The sequence below is a fragment of the Hyalella azteca genome, unplaced genomic scaffold (genome assembly GCF_000764305.2).
Source record: "Hyalella azteca isolate HAZT.00-mixed unplaced genomic scaffold, Hazt_2.0.2 contig15175, whole genome shotgun sequence".
Lineage (NCBI taxonomy): Eukaryota > Metazoa > Arthropoda > Malacostraca > Amphipoda > Hyalellidae > Hyalella > Hyalella azteca.
The window spans coordinates 148,318-169,344 of record NW_025945035.1 but is presented as its reverse complement, the minus strand read 5'-3'; the positions used below and the strand labels follow the sequence as shown (position 1 = coordinate 169,344).

The window sequence follows — 21,027 nt, the reverse complement described above, 5'->3', positions numbered from 1 at the left end:
AAGTTGAACTGTCACTAGGTTGAACTGTCACTATGTTGAACTGTCACTAGGTTGAACTGTCACTAGGTTGAACTGTCACTAGGTTGAACTGTCACTAAGTTGAACTGTCACTAGGTTGAACTGTCACTAAGTTGAACTGTCACTAAGTTGAACTGTCACTAGGTTGAACTGTCACTAAGTTGAACTGTCACTAAGTTGAACTATCACTATGTTGAACTATCACTATGTTGAACTGTCGTGAAGTGACGTGCGATATAATATTCGAGGTAATCTTTCATCGGTCCTGCACTACAGAGCAAAGGCCCCACTGAGAAGCCTGGTGCATAATTATTATTATAACAATAATTATGCTGTTATTTTAGACTGCGAAATGGCAGAATGACTGAAAATCAGAATGATGTTGATAAGCGTTTTAGTTTGATTGAATTTTTTTACCTTCTCAAGGAAAGTAATTTTTTTTAATTCTTGAATCGCAAGATTATGAGTCCTTTGATGATTAAATAACTTATTCAAGCCTCTATTAGAAAACAATTGCACTATTTACTGCCAGAGGTAATTTCAACGATACGGAAATTTCTAGAGCTTGATTTCCAACTCGGATCTTTTCATTGATTCAACCTAACATACCATAATTCAACCTAACATACCATAATTCAACCTAACATACAATAATTCAACCTAAAATAGCATAATTCAACCAAACATACATAATTCAACCTAACATACCATAATTCAACCTAACATACCATAATACAACCTAAAATACCATAATACAACTTAAAATACCATAATACAACCTAACATACCATAATACAACCCAACATACCGAAATTCGACCTAAAATACCATAATTCAACTTAACATACCGAAATTCGACCTAAAATACCATAATTCAACCTATTATTCAATAATTCAACCTAACATACCATAATTCAACCTAACATACCATAATTCAACCAAACATACCATAATTCAACCTAACATACCATAATAATAGTAAAAACATGCTGGCTCGACAAAAATAATTTCACTTCCAGTCGAGATCTCAGAACGAACTAACATTATCCTCATCAGCACAAACAACAAAAGCAGCGCTCAAATAACAGCTTGGGAAAAAAATCAGCTGCCGCTCATAAAGATTTGAGCCACCTTTATTTGCATTAAATCGTAACAATTTATAATATTGCAGTTAGTCAGGGATTTGGTAGACTGACTGGACCTAAAATTTATGTTGCTTTTTAAATGAAAAATCACCAAATATTTCCTTGCTACTCAATTCTGTTATCAGCAATAATTTCATAACATCTTGCAAGTTTAAATGGGGTTTATAATGTCATTTATGAATTAAAATGTCATTTATGAAAGATATTTTGTAAACATCATGAATAAACGACTTTACCTTGCAATGGTACCCGCTGCTACACCAGAGGAGATTGCCTGCCTCTTTGATGCTCGGCTCACAACAGCTATGACATAAAAACATGTCTCAGCATCTCATTAGGTGAGTCAATGTGACCCACCTGGGCATCTCAGGCCAGAGACACGAAAATCTTCTCTCTGCCACTATAGCGCATGTTACACCCAGCGTAACTAGTGAGTCAGCAATACTCACCTAGGCTAGGTTCCTTGGTCAGCATGACACACCTAACAGTTTTTCATGCTTGCTTCAATTCCCATTCACATTTCGGGCTTTTAATTATTACTGTGAAGTGAATCAAGAAACGCACGTGCAGGGAGAAGCTGACTGCCGCGTAGACACTCGTGGAAATAAGAGGGATATTTTTCTAAAGTGCGATGCACTTATTGCGGATCATGTAGCGAGTGTAGCTAAACAAAATGGGGCATTAATGTCACATCCGCTTCGTGATCGTGCGCTAGACTTTTCAGGACAAGCGTTAGACACGCAAATGAGACACGCAAATGAGACATCCTGAGTACAAAGACTGGGCGCTGCGGCAAAATTTTTCAAGCCTCTCGTTCCAATTTGAAGAAAAGCAACGGCGAGGCTCTACGCCGCGCCGGCGACGCGGACAAAGCTTCTTACGACTTACGACGCTGCGATGTCGAGTCCTGGTTAATATGCTTGTTGTTCTGAACATGTTAATATGTTTGTTGTTCTGAACATGTTAATATGTTTGTTGTTCCATACATGGTAATATTTTTGTTTTTCCAAACGTATAATATGTTTCTTGTTCTAAAAGTGTTAAGATGTTTATTGTTCTAAACATGGTAATATGATTGTTGTTCCAAACATGTTAATATGTTTGTTGTTCCAAACATATTAATTAAGTTTGTTGCTCCAAACATGCTGATATGTTTGCTGTTCTAAACATGTTAATATGTTTGTTGTTCCAAACATATTAATATGTTTGTTGTTCTGAACATGTTAAATGTTTGTTGTTCCAAACATGTTAATATGTTTGTTATTCTAAACATGTTAATATGTTTGTTGTTCTAAACATGTTAATATGTTTGTTGTTCCGAACATGTTAATATGTTTGTTGTTCTGAACATGTTAATATGTTTGTTGTTCTGAACATGTTGATATGTTTGTTGTTCCGAACATGTTAATATGTTTGTTGTTCTAAACATATTAATAAGTTTGTTGTTCCAAACATGTAAATATGTTTGTTGTTCTAAACATGTTAATATGTTTGTTGTTCTAAACATGCTAATATGTTGGTTGTTCTAAACATGTTAATATGTTTGTTGTTCTTTGTTCCGAACATGTTAATATGTTTGTTGTTCAAAACATGTTAATATGTTTGTTGTTCTAAACATGTTAATATGTTTGTTGTTCCGAACATGTTAAAATGTTTGTTGTTCCAAACATGTTAATATGTTTGTTGTTTCTAAACAGGTTAATATGGTTGTTGTTCCAAACATGGTAATATGTTTGTTATTCTAAACATGTTATTATGTTTGTTGTTCTAAACATGTTAATATGTTTGTTGTTCTAAATATGTTAATATGTTTGTTGTTCTAAACAGGTTAATATGTTTGTTGTTCTAAACATGTTAACATGTTTGTTGTTCCACACATGTTACTATGTTTGTTGTTTTAAAAATATTAATATGTATCTTGCTCCAAACATGTTAATGTTTGTTGTTACAAACATGTTAATATGTTTGTTGTTCTAAATATATACGGGGTTTTCTAGATGAGAATATTGTTTGATTATTCGTGCGCGATGAATGCGTGGAGAAGTTGTTTGCTTCTTTGGTTGAGCATAGGAAAACTATTTTTGTTGGTGCGAAACTATTTAATTTTCAGTCAAGACGTCATACTAACACAGATGCGCTGCACATTTATTTCGGACTGAACTTAGCAGCGACTAATTACTTGAGCGATCACATTTAGTTTTGCAGCTATTATTATTTCAGAATTTTAATTATCATTATTAAGATTATTATTATTATTATTATTTCAAACACCTATTTATCGTTTGGCAATAGCAGTAACGGGTGTGACGCAATCACTTGGGTAATGATCGCAATAATAATTATATAATGATAATAATTATGATATGATATAAGGATAATAATGACAGTAAAAATTCTATTAATAAGTAGCCGGCAATCAAGGCTCTGGCCAGGACTGATCACCCCTGGCCTTAGTAAACTATATTCAATATCAGGGAAACATTGCGTAAATTGCAATATAATTGGTATGAAATTTAAAACGAGTTAAACGAGGTGCGACCGGAAAATAAGTAGACCGATGCGTCATTTAATAAAATCTCTTATTTTTTCATCTAAAGTTCTGTTACTTATCGAAGTTACTTTCAAACAACAATGCTACATTTCAAAATAATTATCTTCATCAGTTACACTGCTATTATTCTGATGGATTATTAGTGCCGGCATAAAGCTTGATCTGACCAATATTTCAGGCGTATACAAGAGGCCGTCGTACTGCCTTAAGCTTCTCAATCATCGTTCTTGTTGATTCTCTGAGCTAAGCCCAACACTTACTGTACTTATTGACAATATTATTGTACTTATATATTATTATTTACTTATTATATACATATACAATACAAACAATACAATATACATAAACAATATATGCTTCTACAATATTATTGCACAGCTTATTGTAAGTACAATAGTTATTGAACTCAATGATAGATCGTTGTTCCAAGTCTATTCGAGTCGCAGCTATACCAGCCCAATAACGTTCAGTGACCAATGCAGTCAAATCAATGAGTTACAGGAGTAACGTGAACAACGTAGTTACAGGAGTAACGTGAACAACGTAGTTACAGGAGTAACGTGAACAACGTAGTTACAGGAGTAACGTGAACAACGTAGTTGCAGGAGTAACGTGTCAAACGTATTAAATGCGGAGAACAACATACATTCGAACTATTTACTTCATAGAACGATTACTAATTATTTAAATTATTGATCCTAATTTCTTTTTTTTTAATTACTGTATCTTCGAATAATGCTTCGAATAATAGCCCCGCTGAATAATGCTTCGGGGCAATAACAACAGACAAGTCAACAGAGCGGGGCAATAACAACAGACAACAAGTCAACAGAGCGCGGCAATAACAACAGACAACAAGTCAACAGAGCGGGGCAATAACAACAGACAACAAGGCAACAGAGCGCGGCAATAACAACAGACAACAAGTCAACAGAGCGGGGCAATAACAACAGACAACAAGGCAACAGAGCGGGGCAATAACAACAGACAACAAGTCAACAGAGCGGGGCAATAACAACAGACAACAAGTCAACAGATCGCCGCAATAACAACAAAAATGAGACAAATTAAATTTAAATTTCTAAAGTTCATTTTAATTTTTTTCTCGATAAATATGACTTCAGACGCGACAGATTTTCAAGGCCGCCACATCCCCGACTCATATTCATACTACGAAGATAATTCAGCAGATTTTGTTACGAGGGAATACCTTATGAGCGAAATAAGCCCTCGAACTAAAGTGCTGTGCCCTCGGCACTACTTCGTCTACAAGGTAAGCATCAGGCACTTGCATTGCGTTTAACAATTCAATGCAATCCCTCATCAATGTGTCTATATGTTTAAACTAACAATTGTTAAATCAATTCGATAATTATTTGTATTATATTCTATAAGGGTAAAATTTTCTGTGACTTGTGAAAATATTTTAAAAATAAAAGAGAGGGAAGCAAATAACAAGAAAGAGTCTCTTGCCGAGCACTCAGTCTCTCCTAGAATTACTGAATCGCAATGAAGAGCCGACAGCTGTAATTGGAAACAGCTGACTCAGCTGCAGAACTTTGTCTCTGTAGTCTCCGTGTCTCTGTAGTCTCCGTCTCTCTGGAGTCTTCATGTCTCTGTAGTCTCCGTGTCTCTGTAATCTCCATGTCTCTGGAGTCTCCGTGTCATTTTAGTCTCCATGTCTCTGGAGTATCCATGTCTCTGTAGTCTCCTTGTCTCTGTAGTCTCCGTCTCTCTGGAGTCTCCGTGTCTTTTTAGTCTCCATGTCTCTGGAGTCTCCGTCTCTCTTGAGTCTTCATGTCTCTGTAGTCTCCGTGTCTCTGTAATCTCCATGTCTCTGTAGTCTCCGTGTCTCTGAAGTCTCAATGTCTCTGTAGTCTCCATGTCTCTGTGGTCTCCATGTCTCTGTGGTCTCCATGTCTCTGTGGTCTCCATGTCTCTGTGGTCTCCATGTCTCTGGAGTTTCTGTAGTCTCCGTGTCTTAGTAGTCTCCGTGTCTCTAGAGTCTCCATGTCTCTGGAGTCTCAATGTCTCTGAAGTCTCCATGTCTCTGTAGTCTTCGTGTCTCTGTAGTCTCCATGTCTCTGTAGTCTCCATGTCTCTGGAGTCTCCATGTCTCTGTAGTCTCCATGTCTCTTGAGACTCTGTAGTCTCCATGTCTCTGTAGTCTCCATGTCTCTGGAGTCTCCATGTCTCTGTAGTCTCCATGTCTCTTGAGACTCTGTAGTCTCCATGTCTCTGTAGTCTCCATGTCTCTGGAGTCTCCATGTCTCTGTAGTCTCCATGTCTCTTGAGACTCTGGAGTCTCCATGTCTCAGTAGTTCTTGTGTCTCGTATGTCTATCTGGCCTGGGAATTAATGACCTGTTCATAATGTGGAGGATTGTCTGGCCGCTCCTAAAGAACATCTGTGCCCTGATGAAGCGATGGCGCCATGGCACAAGGGGTTAAATTTGAAGAAATCTGGTGAAGAATTTGTGTAATTTTGGTGCAGAATATGTGAAGATTTGGTACAGAATTGGTGGAGATTTGGTGCAGAATTGATGAAGATCTGATGAAGAATTTGTGGAAATCTGGTGCAGATTTGGTGAAAATTTGGTGCAATATTGGTGGAGATCTGGGGCAGAATTGTTGGAGTCTGTTGCAGAATTGTTGGAATTCAGGTGCTGAATTGGTACATATATCGAGCAGAATTGGTGGAGATCAGGTGAAGAATTTTTGAAGATACGGTACAGAATTGGAGCAGACCTTGAGCAAATTGGTGGAACTTTGATGTGAAATTGGTTGAGATGTTTTGCAGATGCTTTGCTTCAGATATTTTACCAATATTGTGCGACTATTTTACGCATGTTGGACAGACCTTCTACTGATAGTTTAGAGCAGTTCCGCCGTTAGTTAGCATGTTTTGTGCAGATAGCTCGCAGTTTAAGTGTAGAAGCTTTTCTCGTAGTTTATGTGTAGAAGCCTTTATGTTGTGTTTTAGTTCAATTTTCACGTCACGAACTTATCATTTGATCATTTCAATAACTCAGCCAGCCGTGATACTAGTGTGGCACGTCTCTGCCGCACTAACGTATCATTCATCAGCTCTGATACAGCCCGTCTCTGCCACACTAACGTATCATTCATCAGCCCTGATACAGCACGTCTGATACAGCACGTCTCTGCCGCACTAACGTATCATTCATCAGCTCTGATACAGCCCGTCTCTGCCGCACTAACGTATCATTCATCAGCCCTGGCACGGCACGTCTCTGCCGCACTAACGTATCATTCATTTTATTCAGATAACAACAACGCTGGTGCTGGGAGAAGAAGCATCAAAGGAAGCAGAATCACTGCAGCGGAATTCAGTGCATTATTTAGCCTGGGAAAATAAAGACGAACGTTCGCTGTACACAAAAGCGGCCGTGGCAGCAGACCCCGCCCAGGGCGTTCCTCGCTCACATGCCGGGCAATACGGACCTGTGGCACCTGAACCTGCTCCTGCACCTGCACCTGCACCTGCACCTGCACCTGCACCTGCACCTGCACCTGCACCTCTTGGAGCACCTGCACCTCTTGGAACATCTGCAGCACCTGCACTTCTAGCACCTCTTACCTCCCAAGCACCCCCCGGTCCCACAGCGGACATCGAGGGTCAGTGGGTACGAGAAGAAGGATCTCTTAACCGAACTAATGAGCCTGGAACGCTCGGCGACGGTGGTAATGGACCGCAATACGATGATTCTCTTGCCATCATCAATAAGCAGCAGCATGGAAATGAAGATTATAATGGGCTTGGCCGCGATAATTTATTGAGAAATGAAATCAGGCACGGAAGTGCAGTAAAGCTTGGCACTAAACTGGAAATTCCACAGCTGAATTTGTACGAAGAAGTGAAGGATAACATTGCTGATGAAGATGAGCAAGATAAACTCATGATCTTCGCCAAACAAAAGCAAGGAGAAGATTACCGAGAGTTCATTGTTGAAACACAACACGTAAATGCAACTCTTTTCCCCAATCCTGAACTTGGCACCGGAAAAAACTTCCCTCAAACTCTGGGGACACAGAACATCCCCCCGCCGTGCCCCACTCTGGCGCGCTGCCTCGGCTACGCGGCCTGCGTCTTCAACTTCGGCAACGAGTTCTGCCGCGGCGACCCCCTGCCGGGGAGGAGGAAGGTGGGGACCTGGGGAGTTGTTGGTGCTACTTAGGTGGGGAGATGGGGAGTAATTGGTGCTACTTAGGTGGGGAGTTGGGGAGGAGTGATAGGTGCTACTTAGGTGGGGAGATGGGGAGCAATTGGTGCTACTTAGGTGGGGAGTTGGGGAGGAGTGATAGGTGCTACTTAGGTGGGGAGATGGGGAGTAATTGGTGCTACTTATGTGGGGAGTTGGGGAGGAGTGATAGGTGCTACTTAGGTGGGGAGATGGGGAGTAATTGGTGCTACTTATGTGGGGAGCAGGGGAGTATATAGTGATAGTGTAATGTATGTAGGCCGCAAATTCCCTACTTGCATTCAGGCCGCAGAGATTGAGTGTACCGGCGCTGATGGCCGAGGCTGGTGGTAGTAGCTGTGTCAGTCCCGGCTTGCGTACTGGTGCCTCGCTTACAGGGAGTTGGGGAGTAATGATAGATTACTGGTGCTTAGGTGGGGAGTTGGGGAGTAGTAATTGGTGCTACTTAGGTAGGGAGTTGGGGAAGAGTGATAGATTATTGGTGCTTAGGTGGGGAGCTGGGGAGTGTCCGGTTATATTTAAAGGGCAGACCTCACCTGTTCCAACTGACGCCCACCTACTGCCCCCTCCTGCCCCCCACGTCTTCAAGGGCAGCGTCTCCGACGCGGCGATCCTAGACGCTGCCGCCCCCACATACAGGACCTGGTAGGAATAGCACTGAGAGTTGCGTAGGACTTAATCATATCAAAGTAAATTAAATGTAGATTACAGGTAGGAATAACACAGGTAGGAATAACATGGGTAGGAATAACACAGGTAGATAACAAAGGTAGGAATAACAAAGGTAGGAATAACATACGCATTTATTGCTGCATTGTTCCGAGCATCTTGCACAGAAAAGAGTTGCAGAAGATTTAATTTTACAACGATGCAACAGGACTTTTAAGAGAACGCATTTATGATATAAATTTGTAAGAACTGTAGGATATAAACTACATGGAGAGGCATGTGCTCTGTAGGACTTGCCAGAGATGTAAAAAAACGATCTTGTGGAATTGGCGGAATTTCACGCGAAGAATGAAATATAACACGGAATTGCAAATGATAATGTTTACAGCCACAGCATTCTAATTAGTACAGTAATTTTTGCACTTGTTTCGTGGACGAAGTGTTATTCAGATATCTCATACTTAATTTGAAATAAATATACATTTTATGATGAATGCAGCAGCTCACGTGAGACATTGAAATACTGTAATATTAACAAATTATAAATAAATTCGGAACATTGATTATTTCAGTTTATATTAAGTCATATTGCCTTCACCTTAATGCAGTTGTAATGACTCTATTATACCTGCTTTGACATTGAGATAACACATTTATTTTCTTGTGAACGCTTTTGAACGTAAATGTCGCTTAATGGCCTGAGTGCCGTCCGGTGTAGCGGGAACTGCTTCAGGCCGCGCAAGCCACGATGTTAATGCCAAACTGCAATTTATATCGATTGACAAAAACTTTTAATTATATGAATGCGATGAAAATGATTTTAGAGACGGAAATAAAGCAAAATTAGAACAAGGAACTGATTATGTTGGGTTAAAATGAAGAAATTGCTATAGTTAGACACATCTAGTGTAGACACGTCTAGTGTAGACACGTCTAGTGTAGACACATCTAGTGTAGACACGTCTAGTGTAGACACGTCTAGTGCCGACACGTCAAGTGTAGACACGTCAAGTGTAGACACGTCTAGTGTAGACACGTCTAGTGTAGACACGTCCAGTGTAGACTAGACGCAACAATAGTTCTTAAAGAATAATAACGAAGAAATGAATAATGTAATAATATAATGAATGAAGTATTCAAAATTTTAAATAATGTCTGTATCTGTTGGCAGCTGCTGGACGTGAACGTGACGTGTCTCAGGAAGGAGCTGGTGCTGATGGCACCGCCTTCGCCGCCTGCCGGGGACGGTGCCCTGCAGTTGCGACTGTCTCACGCGGAGGTCGTCAGGAGGCAGAGCCACGTGAGAGATGCTTGATATTGAGGAGCGTTAATAGTCTTTGAAATAACACTGATTATTGGATAATTGTGTTCCATTGCGGATATTGTTGTATAGATAATAATTAATTTTAAATTATTGTTAGGGAGTAGTATCAATTTATAAAAATCAATAATTATTAGTGTTAGTAATGGTAATTATTCAATTTATGTCTGGAATTTTCCGTTTCCATTCCGACTGTTCCGGATTTTAGGTTTTCATCATTTCGATCTTATGTCCATTCATGTTTCAATGGACGCGCATCCGTGCACCACCAATTTTGTGCACTAATCAGCCCTGAATGGAACGCCTAGCATATATTCGTATGACCACCAATCAGCCGCGGATTGAGCCTGCCGTCAGTAACCAGCCCACGAAATCATCTTGCTTTAAATATTACCCCTCTACCGCCTGACATGAGTAACCGGAGCAATATTGTCACGCGCCTACTTCCCAAAAAGGATACGTTCTAGTGAGCGCAAAATGACTTGCACTGATGGTTGCCGCCACGTACGACAACTTCAAAATGTTCTCTGTTGCGTACAAACGTCCTCAGGTTGCTACACTCAATAGTTTACGTATAATTTAAGTTGAAAGTTTAACTTTAAAATGTTCTCTGTTGCGTACAAACGTCCTCAGGTTGCTACACTCAATAGTTTACGTATAATTTAAGTTGAAAGTTATGTTCCCGGAGAGTGACACACGGCGGTAGAGTGTTAAAAGCTTTATGCCACCATATTATGAAGCGAATAGCCGAGAGTGTAATGATCGTCCACCACTGAAGATTGCATCGAAACATCACTTCATATCCTGACTAGGGCTCGAACTGTAACCAGCAAAAAACAGACTGCCACTATTCAGCCAAGCTCTTCTGGGGAACTGCATGAAACCTGCCGTGCACCACCAGACCGCGGATCGAATGCGACTTTCGCGATATCGATAAATTACGTAATTTTTCATTCACAGCATCTGAAGTTGAGTTTCAGATGGCATAGTTCTGTTCCTTAAATCTATCGTCCTACGACGCGCGACCGTTCGACCGTGGGCAGATTCGACACACGGGACAGATACGGACGGGTCGGTGGCGGGCATCATATTCACTGCAAGGCTCCGGCGCGCTCCGTGCTGGTATGCAGAATTTGTCCACGTATTTGCGGACGATGCTGGGCCAAAGGCTATTTTCCTGCGTGCTGATTGATCTAATTCAGTGTGTGTGATCTGTCTACTGGCTTGCGGCTGATAATGTTACAGTCATGATGTGTTATAGGCTACGTTCTTGAGGGAAGGGATCATGATAGTCCATTCGTAGTAGTGGTCTCCGACAGACATACCGTTTTAGTTACGTGCTGGTAAGGACTTCTGGATGTCATTGTACATACCCAATCCTGATATATAGGTATTTGAGATAACTCAATGCTCTATAAGTCTATATGAACTGAACCTCTATGACAGTGCATTGCACGAGTGACAGAGGAAGTCCCCCAGCATTATAAACGGAAATATGGATAGGAAAAATTGCGTACGTGTGCAGATCGTAAACCTTGCGTACGTGTGCAGATCGTAAACCTTGCGTACGTTTCGTACGCAGACTTCGGTGTGCCGGACTACGAGCGAACGAATGTCACTTCCTACGAGACAAACTTACTGCAGGTTGGACGTATTAATAACTAAGTTATATACAGTCAATAAATTATTCTTAAATGTATTATTCATCATCTTCAAACACTCCTATAATTATCTAATTCATTCAGGACCGAATCACAGGATGACTCAGTGTTGGCTACCATGAACTCGTAAGGGACACTATGGATCAATTAAGCCCAGTAAAGCACAATTAGCCCATGCAAAGGCCCAGTGGTTCCCAGTAAACCTCAGTTAGGTGCAGTAGTCCCCTGCAAAGATCAAAAAGCCCAGTAAGGCGAAATGAGGACCAGTAGTCCCCAGTAAGGCGAAATGAGGACCAGTAGTCCCCAGTAAAGTAATGTAGTCCCTGTTAAGGCCATGTGGTCGCGAGTGAATCTCAGTTAGGCCCAGTAGTCCCTTGCAAGGATCAAAAAGCCCAGTAAGGCGCAATGAGGACCAATAGTCCCCAGTATGGCTAAGTAGTCCCTGTTAAGGCCATGTGGTCGCCAGTGAATCCCAGTTAGGCCACATTTTCCCTTGCATGGCCTAAGAAGGCCAGTGAGGCCCAAAAAGGCCCCGTAGTCCTCAGTATGGCCCAGTAGTTCCTAGTAAAGCCCAGTAGTCCCCAGTAAATATCAGTTAGTCCACACACAGTCCCCTGCAAGACACAAATAAAATAACCCCAGCATACCCCAATTGATCTAATTCAATGGATGTGAGATGTCTGGTGGCTTGCGGCTGATAATGCTATAGTCGAAAGTTATCGTCAAGAAGTGTTAAAGGTTACGTTTTTAAGAGAAGGGATCCCGATAGTCCATTCGAAGTAGCGGCCCAGTGAGACCCCCTCATCCCCCAGGTGGAGGGCGCCCGCTGCGACGTCGCTGAAGGCTACAGAGGACAGTGTGGCGGCCGGGAGCCGTCCTCTCGCCACGTGGTGGACAGTGTGTGGCATCTGATGGCCAGGTGATGGCCGCGCTGTGGTATAATGTGACATAATGCCTTAAGCAGTGGCATACTGCCTCATACAGCGGCATACTGCCACACACAGTGGCAGTATCTTGGATATCTTGGATATAGGCAGGACATAATATGTATGTTATTATTATTAACCTTTCCTCATCCTCTATTTTTTCCTGAAGCGGCTCTGCCATATAAATGCAATTCACATAATATTGATCTCTAACGTCTATATCACTTAAGCAGCGATCATCATGCGTCACCCTAGCATGATTCTTCTATAACGTCAACATCACCTAAGAGGCAATCATCATGCGTCACACTAGCATGATTGTTCAATAACCAAAAGACATTCTATTCTATCTGTGCGTTCGAAACTCCAGCTGGTAAGTTATCCAACTCGGAGCAGCAGCAAATATCGACGCCACGAAACAGTCAATAAAATGAACGCATCTCAATATTCCGATGATATTGGTGCCTTTTTGATGTACAGCTGCCACTTTAATTGCAGCTCGCGCCCATGTGCCATCAATTTTATTTTCCTGAGTGCGTTTTGTTCCAATTACCAGCGAACGCGTGGCTTGCGTGGTGTTAAATGGTGAACGCCGGCTGTCGCTCGCTTGCTTTGATGGAGAACGCGGTAGGAGGCCCCGACGCTACGAGGGATGAAAGAGTACGAAAGGATTACAAGGATTACGAATGTATTACTCAAAGGCGACAATGCATAATCCTACTATGCATTGTCTCTGAGCGTTCCCACACTACCAACAAAATGCGTGATGACATCCCGACACGATAAGGATCCTGGATACGCGCCCCAACAGCCCCTATAGATTGCGGCTAACCGTTCTCATGCACACATGTGTTGTGCGTGAACCGTTCTCATGCACACATGTGTTGTGCGTGAACCATTCTCATGTACACATGTGTTGTTTCGGGAACCATTCTCATGCGCACATGTGTTGGGAATTGGAGTACACACCTCATGTGTCCCGGTCCCCCCACACAGAAGTCGCGACGCAGGCTGCAGGCTGCAGCTCCTGCAGACATTCTGCGCCTATCAGTTCAGTCCCGCAGGACTCTGCGTGCCGCCCTTCGCCCTCGCCCCCCAACAGGTGCATAATTCCACGTATCTCACGGACTAAAGTTATCATTTTCAGTTTCAAAATTTACAATTCTAATTCATGTAACAACGGTCGTTATTACTGCTTTTTGCTAGGGTGGACTGTCTTGAGCTGGCGAAAATTTTGGTGACTTAAGTTTTCTGTGTGCTAAATGATTTTAGAGAACTTTGTATTCATTATGAAAGCAGAATGATGGAACATAACAGACAAAACGATCAATATCAGCATATCAAAATTACTACTTCATTAATACCCACAGTAAATTTGAAAATTTAAAAGCACCTATTTTGCATATATATGATAACATTATATTTATACAGCAGGATTTATAATATAAACAATAATATATGATGATATGCACTGCCAGGACGCGCCTACATCTGATCCCGCAGAGCTCATACCTTCGTTCCTGTCATACCCTCCGCTGCATGACGGGTGAGACGGTCACCACCACACCCATCACCCCATACTTTATTGTACCCCATTATTGCTACTCACCCATTACACAGAGCCAGCCCATTACCCCCATTAGTAGCAAGCCTCCGCACTCCAAATGTCAATGCTTTTGTCTCATCATCGAAACCTAAATATAAGAACTGAACTTCATCCATAGGACGAAGGACAACCACTAGTTATAGCTCACATCACTAATTACATCTAGTTGCATCAGCCACAAGTTACCTCTAGTTACATCAGCCACTATATAGTTACATCTAGTTACATCAGCCACTAGTTACATCTAGTTACATCAGCCACTAGTTACATCTAGTTACATCAGCCACTAGTTACATCTAGTTACATCAGCCACTAGTTACATCTAGTTGCATCAGCCACCAGTTACATATCACGGTCTGTTGACATGACGTAAATACAATAAAAACTTAATGTCCAAAAGTTTATAACGCTATATTAGCTTTGTTAGCTTTTAACAATATTTATATATGTAATTCCTCTCATTTATTTGATGCTAACAATGAATATTTCACAATAAAAGATCATCACTCATCGGCTCCCCCGATGTAGTGTGGCTTAGTGTGGCGTAGTGTGATGTAGTGTGGCGTAGTGTGGTGTAGTGTGGTGTGGTGTGGTGTGGTGTGGCGTAGTGTGGTGTAGTGTGGCGTAGTTTGGCGTAGTGTGGCGTTGTGTGGCGCAGTGTGGTACAGTGCGGCACAGTATGGCGTCGTGCAACACGAACTGACTCAATAAATTTAGCATTAATATACGAGCACAATAGGATAATTGGACTGCCAACAATACTTGTATTGGCATACACGTAATACATGCTGTTGAATTTTGAATTGCTCAGCAGGATCTACCCGACCACAGTTCGCAATTCCGATGTTCAAAAACGAGTTAAACTTTTCTGCTTTGATCTGACTACAAAAGATATCGTATTATAATTTGTCTGTCGTCTAGGATACATAAAAGATTTACACTAATTATTTCCTTTATTTCACTCAAATTTTCAAGCTTCCCAAAGACCATCGAATTTATTTTGTCGCTTGCAACGTTTTGTGAGCTCACAAATAAATTTTGGGCTACCAAAATATCTAACATAATATTTACTCTACGAACTCCAAAATTCAAACAAATGAAATCCCACATTTGCATTAAGAAATTATATTAACAATAAAATATACAATTATGTAATAAATTGTTAACTTGCCTTGATGTCTTTCAACTGAAGTTATCTTTGGTTCAAGAAAACGATTATATTATACGATTAAATTTAACTACTCCTGAAGATGGGTAATGCCAACTACCATAATCAATAATTAGAAGCTAGAGAAATTACGATCTTTAATTATTTATTTATTTATGAATTTATTAATTATTATTATCTGTACAATAAATATCATTTAACGTGCAGCTGCAGCAGCTACAGCTGCTCTACAGTCCCGCCCACGTGTTCCTGTACCACGTGGACACGCGGCGGCAGCAGCTGCGTCAGACGCTGCAGGAGGCCTTCACCGCACACTACCCTGCAGCAACGAACATCAAGTGAGCTGAAGTTGACATCAAGTAAGCTGAAGTTGAAGTTAACATCAAGTGAGCTCAAGTTGAAGTTAACATCAAGTGAGCTCAAGTTGAAGTTAACATCAAGTGAGCTCAAGTTGACATCAAGTGAGCTGAAGTTGACATCAAGTGAGCTGAAGTTGACATCAAGTGAGCTGAAGTTGACATCAAGTGAGCTGAAGTTGACATCAAGTGAGCTGAAGTTGACATCAAGTGAGCTGAAGTTGACATCAAGTGAGCTGAAGTTGACATCAAGTGAGCTGAAGTTGACATCAAGTGAGCTGAAGTTGACATCAAGTGAGCTGAAGTTGACATCAAGTGAGCTGAAGTTGACATCAAGTGAGCTGAAGTTGACATCAAGTGAGCTGAAGTTGACATCAAGTGAGCTGAAGTTGACATCAAGTGAGCTGAAGTTGACATCAAGTGAGCTGAAGTTGACATCAAGTGAGCTGAAGTTGACATCAAGTGAGCTGAAGTTGACATCAAGTGAGCTGAAGTTGACATCAAGTGAGCTGAAGTTGACATCAAGTGAGCTGAAGTTGACATCAAGTGAGCTGAAGTTGACATCNTCACGCGACGTTACTTAGGCCGTCACGCGACGTTACTTAGGCCGTCACGCGACGTTACTTAGGCCGTCACGCGACGTTACTTAGGCCGTCACGCGACGTTACTTAGGCCGTCACGCGACGTTACTTAGGCCGTCACGCCATCAAAGGCGAGCCTAAAAACTGGAGGCCGGAAGAGGCTTTGTCCGCCCCTCCTGAAATGCGGACAAATGGCGCTCTAAATTGCATCAAATGGAATCAATAACACGGAAGAGGAGAATAATATTGTTTAAAATAGTGTAACATTTTTAAAAAGCGGGAAATGAACCTGCTGTAAATATCGACGAAGGATACTAGAACGCAATTAAAGATGATGGCAGGCAAGGAGCCAACAAACTAAAAAAACAGCGTTGGAACACATCCATGCGACAACATTTCTTCTCGCTTCGAGTCACCGACATGTGGAACAGCCTCCCTGATAGCATCGTTGACGCTCCGAGTATGAACATCTTCAAAAACAGACTAGACGAAGCTATGCAGGAGCATATGTTCAGTCTTAAAATGCCTAGCAAATTACGGACCAGGCAATAAGTCCAGCAGCTATCTCAATCAATCGTCAGCTATGGAAAGATCGGGTTCCAAAGGCCGGATCCCTTGTGAATCAAGTCACGAAAAGTTCAAGAATCGGCAACAGGCCATGGGCCTATTTCTTCAGTGCCAACACCACTTCTATTTTATTTAAATAATGAAGTTGGGTGATGATCTACCACATGGCTTGTACCACACCTACCACATGTACCACACCTCGTCAGGACTCGGCCTACGACACGGCTCAAGACTCGTCGCGACTCGGCCTACGATTAATGTGTCGCAAGGAGAGAAATTAAAAAATATCTTATGAAAAGTATAACGTAAGAAAGCCTATCCTATAAATGTTTATTTGACAAATTTTTCTTGTGACAGTTATCATGCAAAAGCAGCATCAGTTATCCTCTAGCACCCGCTCCACATCACCACCATCACCCTCCTACTCCTGTTCTTCACATCACCACATCCCTCCTACTCCTGTTCTCCACATCACCACCATCACCCTCCTACTCCTGTTCTCCACATCACCACCATCACCCTCCTACTTCTGTTCTCCACATCACCACCATCACCCTCCTACTCCTGTTCTTCACATCACCACCATCACCCTCCTACTTCTGTTCTCCACATCACCACATCCCTCCTACTCCTGTTCTCCACATCACCACCATCACCCTCCTACTCCTGTTCCCCACATCCCCACATCCTCCTCTTACTGCTCCCCGCAGGATCCTGCCGCAAGAAGAATCCTTCGTGCCGTCCTGGGGGAGCTACGGGATCGTCAGGGCAGAGTTGCAAGGTCTGCGCTACTTGCTCGAGTAAGCGGATTAGGTTACAAGAATTACTTTTTTTACCGATTTTACTGAGAATTACTTCAATTACGTCTTCAGTTACGAGAACTTTAGACTTTTTTACATTTGGGCTTCAGACCTTGACTGTTATGCGTTATAAATCAATCGATGTGATGTGTGTTATGTTAGGATCAACTCCTACGAAGCGTTTGGTTGTGCCGATGGCCTTTTAGGTTTCGGCAAGAGAGTTATGTGCTTCTGGCAAATTATTATTTCTATCAATGAACGAGAGTGTAAAACCTTTAGTCGAGAGTGTAAACCTTTAGTCGAGAGTGTAAACCTTTAGTCGAGAGTGTAAACCTTTAGTCGAGAGTGTAAACCTTTAGTCGAGAGTGTAAACCTTTAGTCGAGAGTGTAATCATTTAGTAGAGAGTGTAAACCTTTAGTTGAGAGTGTAAACCTTTGCCAATAATGTTGACTTTAATACGGACGGAAGTACGAAGACATATTGATGGTTGTGTCAATAACTTATTCATTATAGAGCAGAATTGATTATTTTTTTGCTAATGTTTCGAACAGATATAAATTATCACTAATGGCAATGAATAAAACTGTATCATTAATATTAAGTCAGTTACTGCAGAAGACTAGCCCGATTTAAAGTGAAAAAAGGAAAAAAAAAATTTATGTACAGAGAGAAGAATTCGAGGAAGTAACTTGATAATATAATTTTAATCATATTTATATTAACAAGTTACTTCATGAACATATAATTAAAATCATGTGATCTCTTCGTTTGTAATACCTTGCACAAGCATAACATTATAATTCAGTAGAATATTCGAGGGAGAAAACTACATTGCATTACACAATCAAGACTGAAAATGAAGATATATTTAGGATTTTTCTATAACATAGCATGTATATACAAATATCACAATTATGATTTGAATATTATTTAGATTTCATGTATGATTAGCTAATTCGGTTAAATTCCATAAACGATACGACCGAGTGAAAAAATTGCCATGCAGGCAGATCTTGAACTAATGTTGAGTTGGTAATAATTTAAATCTCCTTAGCTCAAGTAAGGACCAATTTACCAATAACTGAAATTGAAAACGCAATGTGATCAAGCTGATCTGAGCATAATATTTTTACGTTTTCTTAACTGAAACGTTCATTCGTTACTCACAATTTCAATTATCGGAACCAACGAACAGTTCATTCGTCACCAAGAGTTTCAATTGTCGTAACACAGAAACTGTCCATTCGTCACGCACAGTTTTGATTATCAAAACTCACGAACAGTTCATTCATCACGCACAGTTTTAATTGTCGTAATTCACGAACCGCTTATATGTCACGCACAGTTTTAGTTACCGTAACTCACGAACCGTTCATTCATTATGCACTATTTTAATTATCGTACCTCACGAACGTTCATTCATCACGCACAGTTTTAATTATCGTACCTCAAGAAAATCGTACTTCACTAAATATTTATTCATGACGCAAAGTTTTAATTATCGTAACCAACGAAAATCGTACCTCACGAAAAAATTATTCATCACGCACAGTTTGCCTCACTGGGAATTCGTGATCAAGCTGAGCGGGGCAGACCTGCCCCTGCGGTCTCCCCAGGACCTGGGGCTGCTGCTGGCCCCCTACAGAGGGCGCAGCCTCGCCACCTTCTTCAGGGTCAAGAACTTTTCCCCCAGTGCCACCAGCCTCCAGATGGACGTCTGGTCTGTATTGTTCGTCCCTATAAAAGATTTATTGCTTGATCCCAACGATAATATTATCAGTTTTATGTACAACCAATCGGAGAAATATTGTTCGGCCCTATAAAAGATTTATTGCTTGATCCCAACGTTATTATTTATAGTTTTATATACAGCGCCTCAAAGAAATAGAATAGAATAGAAGTGTCGGCACTGAAGAAATAGGCCCATGGCCTGTTGCCGATTTTGAGTGAGGATTTGTCTAAATAGGGAATTACTTTTCACCCTTTGAAGTGTCATCCTAAGCCGGTTTGGTCCGGCAGAAGAGAGTATCAGTGTTAACGGCAATTAGTGTGTAACTAATTGGACAAAATGATCAATTCATTTTTCTGATTGAGCAATCCCGAGCTCCCTAAGCCTCGTTAGGGCTTCTTCTTGAGGCCATCATGAAGAAATAATAAGAACTTATGAGGCCGCGGAATTAAGTTCTTTATAATGAACCAATTTTACGATGAATGTTATCCGTTCTTACATGCCATACATTTGCTTAACTGACCAGCCCATACACGGCGTTCAGTTGAGAATCATGATCCTTTGATGCGATGCACCGTAGCCTTAACGCAATTAAATTATTTATTATCAAATTAATTTCATAAATAAATAGAATTAAAAAAATATATATATATAAAATTTAATTTTGTATTAAAAATATAAAATTTATTCAATTTTTAGTGCATTTTCTCATTTATGAAAAAAATGCACTATTGTGCTCGCCATGTCCGTCCGTCTGTCCGTGACTTCTCGTTTTTGTCGACGAGAAAATGCGCTCTCTGTCACTCACTGCATTGAGTACTGAGTTATATTTTTATGCCGTAGCCTTAACACAATTAATTATTTATTATTAAATTAATTCCATAAAAATGGAATTAAAATATATAAAAAATATAAAATTTAATTTTACAGTAAATATATAAAATTAATTCCATTTTTTTTTTTGCTTAGCAGCAAAAAACAACCCCCTGTCCCACGTGAAGTTTGTTAACAACCCCTCCCCCGTGACGGTAGTTAATAACCCCTCCCCCGTGACATTTGTTAATAACCCCTCCCACGTGACGGTAGTTAATAACCCCGTCACCCGTGACATTTGTTAATAACCCCTCCCCCGTGACGGTTGTTAATAACCCCTCCCCCGTGACATTTGTTAATAACCCCTCCCACGTGACGGTAGTTAATAACCCCGTCACCCGTAACATTTGTTAATAACCCCTCCCCCGTGACGGTTGTTAATAACCCCTCCACCGTGACGTGTGTTAATAACCCCTCCCCCGTGACGGTTGTTTATAACCCTCCCCCGTGACGGTTGTTTATAACCCTCCCCCGTGACGTGTGTCCCAGGCACGGGTGCGGGGGCCACGTCTACAACGTCACGAGGGCGGCGGGGCCGCCTGCCACGTCTGACGTCGAGGTCCTGTCAGGGTAAGAATTCAGGGTAATCTTGGTCCTGTCAGGGTAAGAATTCAGGGTAATCTTGGTCCTGTCAGGGTAAGAATTCAGGGTAATCTTGGTCTTGTCAGGGTAAGAGCTTCTTGCGGTAATATATCGTTATTTTTAATATTTAAACATGCATGACTAAACCATTAAATTAATGTTGGGTAATTTGACTAAACCTCATTAGCATACTCTCCTCCCTCATGTAACTAACGTAAACTTGTTAATGTTAAGTTTTACAAGAGACTTTT

General features: G+C 41.1%; 1 protein-coding gene across 1 annotated transcript in view; it reads left to right on the top strand.

Annotated features, from left to right (window-relative positions):
• Positions 1-7,160: 7,160 nt before the first annotated feature.
• Positions 7,161-21,027, top strand: part of LOC108679286 — a 31,581-nt gene continuing 17,714 nt past the window's right edge. The window contains exons 1-10 of the mRNA XM_047884321.1: positions 7,161-7,167; positions 7,290-7,879; positions 9,777-9,905; positions 11,478-11,570; positions 12,400-12,506; positions 13,510-13,615; positions 15,495-15,625; positions 17,502-17,591; positions 19,145-19,312; positions 20,684-20,764. Of these exons, the coding sequence (XP_047740277.1) occupies positions 7,161-7,167; positions 7,290-7,879; positions 9,777-9,905; positions 11,478-11,570; positions 12,400-12,506; positions 13,510-13,615; positions 15,495-15,625; positions 17,502-17,591; positions 19,145-19,312; positions 20,684-20,764 (1,502 nt within the window). The remainder of the gene's footprint in view (positions 7,168-7,289; positions 7,880-9,776; positions 9,906-11,477; positions 11,571-12,399; positions 12,507-13,509; positions 13,616-15,494; positions 15,626-17,501; positions 17,592-19,144; positions 19,313-20,683; positions 20,765-21,027) is intronic.